Source organism: Cucurbita maxima, unplaced genomic scaffold (assembly GCF_002738345.1).
Source record: "Cucurbita maxima cultivar Rimu unplaced genomic scaffold, Cmax_1.0 Cma_Scf00021, whole genome shotgun sequence".
NCBI classification, from domain to species: domain Eukaryota; kingdom Viridiplantae; phylum Streptophyta; class Magnoliopsida; order Cucurbitales; family Cucurbitaceae; genus Cucurbita; species Cucurbita maxima.
Window position 1 is genome coordinate 649,094 of NW_019272037.1, and position 14,219 is coordinate 663,312.

The following is a 14,219-nucleotide window of genomic DNA, read 5'->3' on the forward strand; positions in this document are numbered from 1 at the left end:
AAAAAAAAAAAAAAAAAAAACTAACAATAGGTAGAAAACCATATGCTAGAAAGACTCCACTCGCCACACGTTAGAAGCCTAGAATACTAACCAATTTCCTGTAACTCAGGTTTGTTTATGAAACTGTATGCCAAGGAGAATCGTGTTCAATTGCACTACTGCAAAGCCACTTCAACAAAATTTCTTTAAAAAGGCATGCACCATGCAAGTGAATATGTTTCTTCCGCTCCCTAGCAAAATTCATTATCCTCTAATGCACAAATTCACAAGTTTTCGACCTCTTTGGTAAGCTTACCCATTTATAAATTCATTTCTACCCTATTCGGCAATAAGCCATTCCAACGCTCTATACCCTTTCCGCATATTTTCAAGAATTCCTTACCAACTAAGCAGAAAACCCAACTTCGTGCCCATGCGGGTATAAGGAAACCGGGGAAATATTTTTGAGAAAAGCAAGGAACATGAAAGCATAAGTTTCCGATCTTTACCTGTGCATTTTTCACCCCTGCCACGAAGCTCATTAGCCCCTTGATTTCCTTCATCCCAATATAAGCTTTCAGAATCAGCGAATCCTACCCTGCCAAATTGTAGAGCAATTCCATTAGCGAGAACGAGGGGAGGCAGACAGAAACTCAAAAACCGACAAGAGAGGGCGATGAGAAGTTCAAAAAACTAGGGGATTACAGAAAAACTTACACATACAATACCGTGAGTGTGAGAGCAAGTTGCTAATGGAGAGCTTGAATCGGCGAGAGAAAGAGAGAGAGATTGAGAGGAAGAACAAGGAGAAGCATGAATTTGAGGGTTGGTGCAGTATCGCTGTTGTTGTGCCCTAGGGAGGGGGGTCGACGGAAGCTGGCATGCGACCGAGCAAACTGATTTATGAGAGATTTGGGCAAACGCAAACACTGAGGAGACTGTTGAGAAAAATGTGAAACGTGCTCAAATGTGACTTCCAGATTCCAACTCAATATATATATATAAATTAAAATTTTGATTCTCCAATTTTAGTATTTTTTTTTATAATTTATCAATTAATTTTAGAAATTTATAACATTATTATTTTTATAGAATCATTTAATTGTATTTGTTTAGTAAATGATATTGTTTCTGGTCCTTTATTGTGTTGAGTCAAAGATATTCTTTTAAAAGTTTAAATTAAATTATAAAAATAAAATCATTAATTTTAAATACCCATGTATTTGAAATTGTAATTAGCTAAAATAATAATTAAAAAAAAAAAGAAATATATTAATAAAATATCTAGATTAATTCGGTAACCCTCCAATAATAAAATGAATCACTTCAACTTGAGTTATCTAGTAATTTAAAGCTCTCCCACAACCCCGTTTTCACAATTTAGACTACTCCTATTTTGTCCGTCGCTACTACAAGAATCGCGCTTTTGCTTTCTTTTCCTCAGGCTACGAAGATGTTTCAATTCTACAGGTTGTCTCTTATCTGCCCATGGATTCAACAACAGATTGAAAGGTTGACCTATTTAGAAGTCTCCGAATCTACACTTATTTTGAACTTTTCGAAGCATCATTTTTTTCACATCTTCTTTGAAGTTCATATTACATGATTGAACGGTCTCGATTTGTATCACCAGATCTCTAAATATCCACACGTGTAAGATCAGTTCCTTAGCCTCCTACTTAATCCCTATGTGATGTAGGCGCATATGGGTAGGATTGCAGCTTAGTTGAGCAAAGAAAATTGCAGTAACCAACTTCATTGGCACTGAATTCTTCAACCCACAGATTAAAATCGAAAGCTTCACGAAAATAAATATACATTCCACTACGATTTACAGTAACCATATCTCATCATTTAGAAGTAATCTAGAGGTGCTGCATAAGTTAGCAGGGGAGCTGTCTCTTAGTTATTTTCTTGAGCTCTCTTAACATATCAAAAATTGACCAACATTTAAAGACTCCCAAGCTTTGATTTGAGTTTCCAAAACTAATCCATTACTAGCCAGCCAGGTTTGATCAGGATATCTTGTTTGAAGTTGCGGCCAGTCACCGATGTCGACTCGCCCTGTCGACGGTAGCACTGCATAAGAAAAGAAATGCAAAACAGTGAAGCTCTTAGCATAACCAAGAATACGACTAGACTACTGGTACTTGGAGATTGTTTGGGGAAGCTTTCAAATGCCAGAAATGTTACTCTATGGCCCGTTTAATAATCTAAACGTTTCTGGTTTCTTGTTTCCTGTTATTTAATAAAGAACAATGGAGCTACAAAATGATAAAATAACACTTTTACTTGTGTTTTAGAAGAAACTGAAAAGAAAAACACAAACAAGAATCTTGATTGTGTTGTTCCTAAAATTTCTATACGGCTTTGGAAATGTTTATGAAAAAGGAGAATCACAAAATAAGAACGGTTACCAAACGCGTCTGTTTCTCAAAGATCGGTGAAAAGAAATGGGAAACCAGTAACATAAGTTATGAAGGGGAGTCGATAGTTTCACTAATTTGATCTTATAACATCTATCCAAAGGAGTATGCTTGTCAATCCTCTTCCATCCCCAAATCATCAGGGGACGTAGGAAGCGAAATCATTTGGCGTGGTTCTATTGATAAACATCATAAAAGCATCTGAAACGTGAGCGAGGACTATGCTAATAACATAGAAACCTTTTACTTAGTGACTAAAACACGAAATACTCGTGATCGTTCTAAATTTATGGGAAATAAATATGATATAAACTTCTAAGGGGTGCAGAAGTGCCATGTTACCAACCTTGTAACAGACAATTGTGTCATCGGGGTACATTGCGAACAATTTAGTTCCAAAGCGTGCATGACAAGAATCACAGAGGCTCTCATCATTGATCTGAACATGCCTTGATCTTTCCTCCAATCTGGCCAATCTCGCCTCAAGGTCTAGAGCACGGGAGGTACTACGTAAAATCTGGAAAAAGTAAGTAGTTAAAGATTCTGCAGTTAGTCTACTCAGTTAAATCAATTGGGGTTTGACGATGGATGCGTAATAGCAGGAGGAGAGGAATGGAAGACTGCTGCTTCAGCCTCCTCTTCGGTGCCTTAATAGCGCTAAACGCTCAACAATGACACCACTAAACAAACTAATTTCACCAGAAATATTTTCCAATAGTTCACACATGTTCACACATTTTCCAAAATCTATACAATCAATGCATAGTTGTAGGAACTATCACCAAAAGAGAAACGTTCTTGTTTTCTTTTTTTACTTCAGTAAAAGCTGTGGGGAGGGAGAGGAGGAGAAAGAGAATGAGAGAACCTGTCCTTGACGGTGATGATGAACTCGAGCTCTCAACACTTTTAATATTGTTTCTGAAGCAATTTGAAGCGGCATATCTGGCGATAAAGTCTGCACTTGAAACCAAATATTGATATGAACATAAAGGGTACAAATATTTACAAACAATCAGAAGAGGAACAGAAAAAGAAATCTAACGCAGTTTCGGTTTCTTCTCTATGGATTTTTGAAATTATTCTCCTTTCGTTTGGAGAGCTTTTCTGTAATTTTCTTTATGTGGATTCCTTAACTGACATTTTTTGTTTTCTTTTTTAAATCAAGGAAGTTGATGTTTATATATGCAGGAATAGGTGCATGCTTGAAGGATGCAGTATTTGATACCTCTAAGACTCGCAAAGGATCCAAAAATTCTCCATGGTTGTGGAGAAGACGAACAGCAGCTTTAAACATAGGCTCCTTACCATTTTGAGGATCCAAATACATATCCAGTAACCTATAGTTGTCGTGTCGTAAGCACAAATCAATTTTTTTAAAAATGCACTGCGGTCTTAAACGAATCATTGAAAATGAAGTTTTTAAGGCACGTAAAACATAAAGAACAAAGATAAGCAAACAGAGGAAGAAAATTAACTGCATGTAGGCATCTGATCTTCCAATTTCAGCACAGTACTGCTCAGCAGCTTCACTGTCTTCAAGTTTCCTGACATACAAATAATATTCTGTGAGTAATTGAATATCATGTTCATGTAAATGTATATTTAAAGTGTTGAATAATGCTGCAGGTGTTTGTACATTATAAATTCACATGAGAAGATATTCAAAGACCAACACATGGCAGCTAACCAGGCAATTTATCTAAGTGAGACAATTATTCCAATGCCCAACAAAACCCAAAATCTACAGCTAAGTTTCTGGATTAGCGATTCATACTTAGCATCTTTTGTAACTTATGAACTGTTTAGAGTCTCATATGAAACTTACAAGGCTAAAATCCAGAGGACCAATGCCTCTTGCCCTAGTTTCCGGTATAGAATAGCCTGTCCAGTCAAACAGGGAAAAAAACGATTAAAAAGAAACACACACCAGTATGTAAATAAATGCCAGCCTGACATGACCTTAAATAAAAGGCAAATCTGGCGTATAACAAAGCTTACTATGTCAACATGCGTAAAGAATTGAGGCACGCAAGTGTAAAAATGGAATTGATAGAAGACCTCAGATAAAAGATTTGTATAAAGGATAATCAATAAAATAATAACCGAACAACCTTTTCCAACCATAATTCTGATCCTTCAATCAAATCTAAAACCTCTTCTGGATCATACAAATCTGAAGACTGTAAAAAGATCTGTAACCTTTCTCGGATTGGCTGTTCAAACATTGAGTTAATTCTCTGATCAGAAAGTTTTGTGCCTGATGATGAATCAAGGTTTTGAGTACTTTCGACTTCAACTGCTGATTTGGCTAATGAGAGAGCATATAGTGAGTGGAAGTGAGGATCACAAGACTCTTTCTCTTCGATCAACCACTGAATATACCTAAAAAGATGTGGATGTCAACCAGAAAAGACTTTTAATAGAAACAAAATACAAAAACTAAGAAAAAAGAATATGCGTGTGTATGTATATGCATATGAATGCATGTATATTTTGATGAGACACAGAATATATTTATCAAAAGAGAAGAACCCAGCCTAAAGACATTAGGGATCCCTAAGTCTAATCCCTAATGTCCTTCAATCTAAGTGGATGAGTAATCACTGTATATTACAAATCGAATTGTGCAAGGCACCCTAAGAAAAAAAAAATTATTTACAGCTCGAATTGGAGTTTGTTAAGCATGATTAGGCCTAGTTACCAGGAGAAAGAAAGAAGAAAAAAGGGAAGTAAAATGAAGTCAATTTAAGACGCACCTTTGAAGAATTCCTACCTTCTTGGGATCAATAGCCCTTATTATGTCATCTGAAATATAGGGGAAACGGATTGCATTAACGTAAATGTATGTTTGGAGGGATGGGGGAATCAAAGTTACAATGGCGTAGAATAAAGATGATAGAATAGACTTAAAAACAATAATAATATAAAGAGTTGAAGGAAGTAAATGGATAGATAAGCATAAAAATTCAATTATACAAATGAATGACCATTAAAAGAAAGAGTAGTCTCAGCAGGTGGGGAACTGACTTAAGGATGTTCTCTCTCTTGGCACTCTCATTCCTACGTCTCTTGCATACAAATCCATTTTGGGTGATGCTCCACCTCTCTTATATTTCGATAAGAAAATGAATGGCCGACCTCTTTTCTCTTTTAGTTGGGGAGGTTGATTTTTTTTGTATACCCTTCACATTCTTTCATGTTTTCTCAATGAAAGTATGGCTTTTCATAATATCAATACAAAAAAGAAAAAATGTGGCTGCTTCAACTGGAGTCTGGATAAGGCTAACTGCTCTATCTCCTAAACTTCTTAAGAGGACTTCTGACTGATTTTCCACCCTGATTTATCCAATCATAGAGTAGGTTTCCTATTTTCTGAAGCTACTAGTTCCCGAGTTCTCGAAGGAAGGTGAAACCTTGAGGGAGTTACTAGAACCTACAAAACTATTCCTAATCACACTATATCAAGTATAAATTGTTCGGTTAAGAGACAATTGAAGAATGGTTCACTTACTAGGGGGGGCCAAATGGTGGTATTTAACCTAAATAAATCTAAGATAGCTGGAACGACATCGAAAAATATCCAATAAAAATGGAAGGAAAAACATGAGTGACTTCAACTTCGCAAAAATACCTGGTGACAATTGAGATGATCTTTTTTCTGATGTCAAAATCTGAGTAGCAAAATGCTGGTTGATGTCTGCAATCTGATAGAAGCATACAGTTCAGATTAGCAAAATATTGCACCACGCCTCAGAATTCCTAGCAATTTTCAAAGTCCACTCGATAGTAAAGTTGGCATATACCCATCCAAGGTGCTGAAGAACCAATTCTTGATCAGACGACTCCTCGAGAATCTTTGATGCCTCTGCAGCAGCCGTTTCCTTACCAGATATATCTACAACATTGTTATCCAGAGTACCTTCATCCATAGAGGAGTCCTTCAAAAGGCGAGATGGATAATTTCTTCCCAAGATACGCCAAATAGCTAGAGCCTTTGAGCTCATCCCTTTACTTGCATAAAGGAAAGCAAGTGTACGCAAATGTCCAGAGTCCTCTAATAAAGATTCCAACTCCTCCTGCACCGCCGATTGAAGTTGTCTGTTTTACAGTGCATAGGACCACTAAGGTTCTGCAATTACCACATCCTAACCATATCTATCTTGAGGCCATAATTAAACAAATGAAATGTTCATGGATTAATAAATTAAAATTTTCTAACAGCATTTAGTTTGATGGCAACTTTTCGTTTTTAGAAAGGGAAACAATTTCTTTGATGAAAGAAATGGGGAAGAAAAACTCCCAAAATCACCGAGAGGTGCATAACAAAAAGCTTTCCTATTGGAGATTAAGGTGATAAGACTATAATCATAAACAAGACATATAATTATACATCGGTAAAGAGAATGAAATACAATTAAATCCAAAAAACCATCAAAATTTAGGGAAGAGTCCCTGAAAATTCTCCCATTTCATTCACACCAAAGAGTCAAGAAAAAATCACTGTTCAAAGCCAGCCACAACGTTTTCTTCACACCACGGAAAGGATGGTCCACAAAGATGGAAGCAAAAACACCATATATGTTACCAGGTATAGACATTGACTACCCAAAAGCATCCAGCATTATAAACCAGTAACAAGAAGCAAAAGAGAAGTGGGCAAATAGATGGCACAGATGTTCATCGCTAGAAAAGCACATACGTATCAAGAAGGTGAGAGGCAAATATAAGGCATTCTCCTTTGAAGGCGATCAACGGTGTTGATACTCCCATGACAAAGTTCGCATATGAAGATTTTAATTTTCTTAGGATAAGCGTCCCTCCAAATCACTGAATAAAGGTTGTGAAGAGATGAGTCTTTAGAATGTATTCAATCCTACATCAATGATCGTACTGTGAAGGATTTTGGAGGGTCCAGAGGCTAAAACCACGAATCACCAATATTCCTTAATTAAGGAGGGAAAATAAGAGTCTGGCACATCAGCAGCTTCATTGTTCTTAAGGTTTGGCCTAGAAGTTAATTGAAACAAGCATGGATAGCAGTGAGGCTGTATTGGCACTATAGCGGCAGATGGAGCATGTGATTAGTGGTCTTCTTATATCTTCCACAACACTCACCAATGTATCTAAAAATTTTCTCAGAACGGATAGGAAGAGGGAGGTTTCGAATTGTAATCCAATCTCCATAGGTGCTCATTGTCTAATCATTAGAATAGTTTTGGGGTGTCATCGGATAAAATTCAAGCTTAAGTTTACCAAATGAGGTCCATTCAGCATGGGTGCACAGCTGTGAGGCCGTATTGACGCTAGAGTAGCAGATGATGTCTTTGTTATCTGGGAAAGGGCTTATGAAGAATCGATTGACCATATTCTATAAGGAGGCTTTGATGTCGATTCACGAGTCATGTGAATGGAGGCGTCAGACAATAATTACCTCCTTCCAAAATGATAGGTAAAGGTTGTTGATTAGGTTGAAGGTGTGCCCCAGTTGTGGCAAGAGATTCGTGTTTTCTTGGGGCCTTGATTATGTTAATGGTCAAAAGGAGTAAAAATATGTTAACACAGCATACAGAAAATGTCTTCTTCAATAAGACATGCATGACATAATGAGTAAAAATATGGAGGAACACATGTACACATTACTATTCAAAAGTAAACACAATAAAAGAGAACTGCATACCACAACGCAACTGTTTGCCGAAGATACCAGTTCTTCCATCTTATCAATAGAATTTAAAGTTCTATATAGGCACATTAATAGAGTGTCAACTCCCTCTCTAACGGCTGATGTTAATTCTTTTTGGCGGGACGCCTCGAAGTACCTATATTGACAGATAGAGAGATTACTTTTCTTAATATATATAAAAAAAAAGATAGATAAATAAATAAAAAAGAAGCAAAACTTATCACAGAATTTGCAAAAAGTAATGGCCACGTTATATTATCTAGAAGTGAACTACAGAAATGAAATATTAAGCTTTTTTTTCTTCATAATTTTTTTACAAGACTAACTTTATATCAATGAAAAGGAGGGGAAAAAAACGAGAGGAAACATAAGGCTCTCAACAAAGGCTGCTAACTACAAGTAACAAGAAACCCAATCTCATAATTCCTTCAGAAAGAAGAAAATATTATATGTATACATATGTATATCGGTATACATGATAAGAAACAAAACGTATCATTGGAAAACAAAGGGAATGCTGCCTAAATGGCCAGGGAAAGAGGAAACGCTCTGCCTGGGAGGTTAGAAAAATCTTCTCCGGTCCATGTTAATCAAAAAGTTGCTCTAATTACTAGAGAGACATTCCAATTTCAGGCCATATTCTGTACATTTGGCCATAGATCATTAAAACGCTTTTTTTATAAGGTAAAACAATGAAAGGATATAAAAGGGCAGGCGAAAAACTAGCATTAGCTAATTGCGTAGAAAGATGATGTACGCGACTTGCGCCGGGCCTTCACCAGTAACCGTACATGTTCATGTTCTCTTTTTCCTAGAACCAAATTTGTAATCAAAATAAGACGATATTAGCATTCTGCTAATTGTACTTCCACTGCCCCCTTGATCATGGATACTGAACCAAACTTCAAAAGATTTTCAACAGTTCTTGCAGTTTCTCTCCTGGTATTCTTAATTAACCCTAGTATAAGCCTAGAATCATATGGAGAAATGCTGTGATACCCTATTATCATTCATTGGGCTGAAAAGAAATAGGAAGATCCTTCTTTAAGTTAACCATAGGAATACAGAAAGAAGAAGATTAAATGAGTTGTGAAAACAAACTTTTGACCCAGAGATAGCACAATCCTCATCACATTTTGCTCCAAAAAGAAAGGAACTTAAAGACAGAAAAAGTCCACACTAATAAAAATATCTAAAAGAGAATCTTAACTAAAAAATCAATAAATAAAATACAAATACCTGACAATATGTTTTACGGCTGACTCCAACAAATCTGACCTACTTGGTGGATTCAAGAGAAAATCCTCATTTACAGCAGTTTCTACTCCTACTTTTTTAAGAAATGTGGCTCTTTGAATGGCAAGCAAGCCATCGTCTATAACATCTTCAAAAGGAGCAGGGGGAGGATGCATTGCCCAATACCGATTTCTGGGAATCTGAAAATTAAAAATTTTAAACACTAAAAATACAATATTGAAACGGTGAATTCTTTTTTAGAGAAAAGACACCAATAAATAATTTGAAACTAATTTGAACTCTCAAGTTGTGCATCTAGAAATAAAATGGACAACCAAAATTTTTGCCTTTAGAATACAAGGTAACAAAAGAATCAACAGAATCTACAAATTAAATATTTTTATGGCATGGATGAAAGTTTTGCTTCTTAGAAAAATACATACAAAGAGTAAGCATTCTCAGACCAGCCACATGTAAAACTTTATCCCGACCAATGTCGGCATCTTCATTTTTCTCTTTCAAATTCTCTAGTTCCTTTTAAGTAGCCCAATATAAAAGTTGTGCTGCAGAACTTTTTTCCAATGAGATTTGTTTTATTTTTTTAATGTTTTTTCTAAGCAACAATTTCATTGATGTGTAATGAAATTATAAAAGAGGCAGACAGCATCAAGTTATTTAGGCCAATAGACATGATGCAAGGAAACTAATAATTAACATAAAGAGGAAGTACCAGCAGGGACCAACGATTTGGGTCCTTCATCACAAATGGAAATATTTCAGAAGGCTGCATTGTCTCAGATTGCAAAAAGTGATTTACAGCTTCCTCAAATTGCAAGTCAAAAAGCAAGAGAAATCCAATTTGAGCATGAACAAAGTATAGCATATCCTTGGACATTTCACCTGCACACTCAAGGTCCTCAGCCAAAGAGATTGCTTCCTTAAAATTCTTCCTTTTCAGCAAATCTTTAATTTGTTCATCACAAGGCACTTTTTTATAGCACATAACCTGATGATTATCAAGCCAAGCAATAAAAGTTAACAGCAACTTTAAATAACAATTTAGAACTAGCTGAGAATCTAGAAATAATTAAATAAGCATCAGTCATGATGCTATATATAGACAGTCTTCCATGCCATGCATTTTCAGTAGGCGTCGCAATATATTAAAACAGAAAAGAGAATCACATGCCTCACATATATAAAGTTTCTTATGGAACATAATATTTATATCAGTTCCATCACATGCCTCACATATATAAAGTTTCTAATAGATCATAATTTATATCAGTTCCATAGCTCCATTTTCAACAATCACTATTTGTACCTCAAGGAATTTGAAAAAGAAAAAAGAAAAGGTATAAGCGAGGTTTCAAGACAAATGTTGTTCATCTAAATTGTAAATCTTAACCTTCTCATGGTTATAGAATGTTTGGCCAATGATTTATCAGGCCAACCCTATAGTACATCCTGCCTCCATATGATGTATACAGTTCCACGTTTCCTCTGGACTAAGTTCCAATGCTATGTATTGGTTGAGTAGAAGAAAACTTTTCGCAACCTAAAGGTTTCAATTTTCATTGGCGCCATAAGAAGATTAGTGCAAGGAACTAGAAGTGGTGATTTTTCAACAAAGAGCTATGAGAAACATTCTAAATCTAATATTTATTTTCCTTAGGCTAGATTGAAGAATTTAAGGTGTTGTCAGTTTTTAAACTACACAAAAAACTATTTTAGCTTTGTCCAGGACGACAATGTAAATGACAACAACGAAGACAAAAGAGAAGAAGAAGACAAGTTCACAAGAGCATGCACAGATTTTTTTTTTTTTTTGCCTTTGTGAAAGAAAATAATGAAAACATGGCCAAAGGTATTCAATTGTTTTAGCTCACACTTGGTTTGAAGGCCCACCTAGTAAATTGTTTGCAGCAGTTAACATTCCACCTAAGGAGGTCCTCCAACAAGTAGACAAGCTTGGATGTGCCAAGAAATGGTGGCTTTATGAGCTACTTGAAGACATTGCTAGGGGCATTAAACTCTTAAGAATTTTCACTATCCACTAATTAACAAGGTGATAGAGAGGTTTAGCACAAGTTTTGCAAACATGCCAACTTATGTCATGTCCTCACTTAAAATAGAAAGCGAAGTGGCTAAGCTTTAGGAATTGAAGATTTGAAATTTCTCATGGCATCAACATGAAAAAGAAAAATAGATACATTTAATCATATCAAACCTAGTTTCTTTGCCTCTTTATTGTGGCATCTAGGCATGGGGAAGTTCTGTCATATGAATGCAGCTCTACTGTAGAATAGGTGTTTGGATCCACATATGAACCATAAGCAAAATGGCATAACCGCACAAGATCTTAGGAAGCAAACATGTACAAGAACAGTTGGGCCAGTTCACCAAGAAAAAGTTTCAACTTAATAGGGAACCCTCGGTCAATTATTGTGAAGCATAAGATCATAAAAAGATAACTTGTGGAACTTCTAGCTTCATGGCAGAAAAATTACATTTTAGGAAGATAAACGGGTAGCAACTAGCCCTCATAAGTCATTTTCTGAGTGGCAACTTCAAATTAAAAGGTATTCAGTAAGTGTTGAGATGACTGTACCCAGTATCGAAGTTGAACATTAGACAGAACTTAAATGATCAAGGGATGAGGGAATGCATTAGCCAAATGGGTGTTTCCCATGGAAAAGACCACTAGTGCATTCTATTGTGAGAGATTGGAGTCATAAAAAAATTTAAGCAATTTGTCTAACATGTTTTCTTTTCAGTTCCTTGATCTCTAACAAAACAAGTGCCCCATCCTAAATGTAAACGAAAGATGCTCAAGAAAATCAAACATTTTGCTTGGTCTTTTGCCACAGGTAGTTTGAATTTGGTTATATCAAATCATGTGTGTTTCTAGCCATACGTCTTTCCAGCAAGTTGGTATGTTTTGTGAAATAAAAATAAGAACATGGTAACCCTTTTTAACCATCTATTGATCTAGTGAATCTCTTACCGTGTTGTATCGCAGGATTTCACGTTGCAAGACAAAATAAAATTTTCTTGGACTTAATAAATGGGCATACCTTGTTAGTCACAGCAACGGCAATAACATCACCACTGCCATCTTCCTCGTCCGCAACAATGCAAGGCTCAATTCCGTTTCCATTAAAAGTAATAGTTTGAATACAACTACCAGTATTCCTATGATACAACTTCAGCTGCCCACTACTTGCAACAACCACATACGAAGATATCTCAGCAACAGAATTTGGGAGGTCATGAAACACGAGACTCCCACCAACGGGTTGACCGTACGCATTAACAGTGATGCCTACTCTATCCATCAATAGTAGCACTTTCCACTCTTTCTGCAACAATTTAAGGCATGGAGGGCTCGATAACTCTGGTAATTTGAATATTAAACTATTCGCTCCTGTAACACATGAAACAAGATAATAGCCACTAGCCGTTCCAATGATTATTGAATCATTAAGCCACACCATTGTTGAAACTCCTTCAGTACACTGTAACTCTTTCAAAATTAGAAGGGACTCATTGGCATCACTAATACCTCGCTCGTTTCTACCAGTTCGACGACCTAGAACAACTTCAAATAAAATCAACCTTCTACCAACTAGAGCTGCAAAAACGCAATTACTTTCTTCCTGGGGCCATTCTGACTCCTTGATTTTCAAGCCATTTGTTCGTATTCCACTTCCCAGTCTCTGCAAAAGCCTTTGACGTGGGCTCCCTAATCCAGAATTACTATCCGCCCTCCCATACAAGCTAGAACACTCAGACTCACTACTCCTAATTCGTTTCGTAATCAAAGAAACCCCTTTCAAACCGGCCAACCTCTTTACTGGCACTAAAAGAAGTGAATCAACAATATACAGAAACCCATCGGAACAAAGTACTAAAACCTTATCAATTCCACGAAGAACATTCAAATACACAATTGAGGAAACGCTAACCGCAACACTCCTCACAAGTGAAAACCCCTCCGATGAAGAGACAACTCTGGGAGCAGCATCCAAGCCGGTTGTTTCCGAACCAAGTGCGGTAAAACTTGAAGATTCCGGAGTTGCAGAGAATAAAATAAGTGCCCCAGATTTAGTTCCGGCGAAAATTAGGGTCTGGGAATCAGAGAGAGGGGAGACGGCGAGAGATCTAATTGAATTACGAAAATGAGTGGATATATCGAACTCCTCACCGAGTGGTTCAAGAACAGCCCTTTCGGGCTCGGCCATTGAGTGGGAGAGAAGCAAATTGATCCTCCAGAATGCTAGTCCAGAAACGGCATTAAAGGAATGGAAGATGAAGATGGAAGGAAGGTAGCTGATCTGAACTGGTTGTTTGATCGGAAGTTGGGGCGTTCTTTCGTTGGTAAATTGGGCAAAATGTCATTTCAACGTTACCAAAGCCCCCATTTTCTTTTTCTCCTTTCAATATTCCTTTTCCGTTGGTAAATTTTGGTAATTTAAACCATCTAAATAAATAATAAAATCAATCAATGATTATGGCTATTTCAATCATTTATACGATTTGGGCTATTTTAAATTTTTATTTTTAATAAAAGTAACAATTAGTTGGTAAAATATGTGTATTTTTGTTTATTTATTTATTTTTAAATATTTAATTAAGATTTACTATTCAATTTTAATATATTTAAATACTTAAAAATTAATTTTTAAGAGTAATTGAATATAAATAATAAAATAATAACTATGAAATTAAATTAAATTAAATTAAATTAAATTAAATTAAATTAAATTAAATATATGTATATGTATAAAAACGTATAATTGTATATTGGATTTTTTGGATTTTTTTTTTTTTTTTTTTTTTTTTTTTTTTTTTTTTTTTTTTTTTTTTTTTTTTTTTTTTTTTTTTTTTTTTTT

The 14,219-nt window shown here is 35.8% G+C and overlaps 2 protein-coding genes across 2 annotated transcripts in view; both read right to left on the reverse strand.

Annotated features, from left to right (window-relative positions):
• LOC111495212 (cyclin-T1-5-like) overlaps nt 1-950 on the reverse strand; it is an 18,774-nt gene extending 17,824 nt beyond the window's left edge. Inside the window, exons 1-2 of the mRNA XM_023145145.1 lie at nt 697-950; nt 489-577 (exon numbers count right to left, since the gene is read on the reverse strand). The gene's annotated coding sequence lies outside the window, so the exon portion shown is untranslated. The remainder of the gene's footprint in view (nt 1-488; nt 578-696) is intronic.
• A 769-nt stretch (nt 951-1,719) lies between these two features.
• LOC111495214 (transforming growth factor-beta receptor-associated protein 1) lies at nt 1,720-13,750 on the reverse strand. The gene is made up of 14 exons (XM_023145150.1): nt 12,402-13,750; nt 10,055-10,330; nt 9,328-9,524; nt 8,083-8,224; nt 6,209-6,481; nt 6,037-6,109; nt 5,162-5,210; nt 4,517-4,787; nt 4,231-4,286; nt 3,881-3,949; nt 3,631-3,742; nt 3,271-3,360; nt 2,752-2,922; nt 1,720-2,058 (listed from the first exon to the last, which is right to left on the reverse strand). The coding sequence occupies exons 1-14, from the start codon at nt 13,566-13,568 to the stop codon at nt 1,966-1,968; spliced, it is 3,039 nt and encodes a 1,012-aa protein (XP_023000918.1). The 5' UTR covers nt 13,569-13,750; the 3' UTR covers nt 1,720-1,965.
• Between the last annotated feature and the right edge of the window lie 469 nt (nt 13,751-14,219).

Coding starts and splice junctions, on each gene's coding strand:
- LOC111495214 (XM_023145150.1), bottom strand. CDS start 13,568: ATGGCCGAGCCCGAAAGGGCTGTTCTTGAACCACTCGGTGAGGAGTTC. Junction 4,287..4,516: donor CAGAATTATGGTTGGAAAAG/GTTGTTCGGTTA, acceptor TTGACTGGACAG/GCTATTCTATACCGGAAACT. Junction 2,923..3,270: donor ATCATCACCGTCAAGGACAG/GTTCTCTCATTC, acceptor TACTTTTTCCAG/ATTTTACGTAGTACCTCCCG.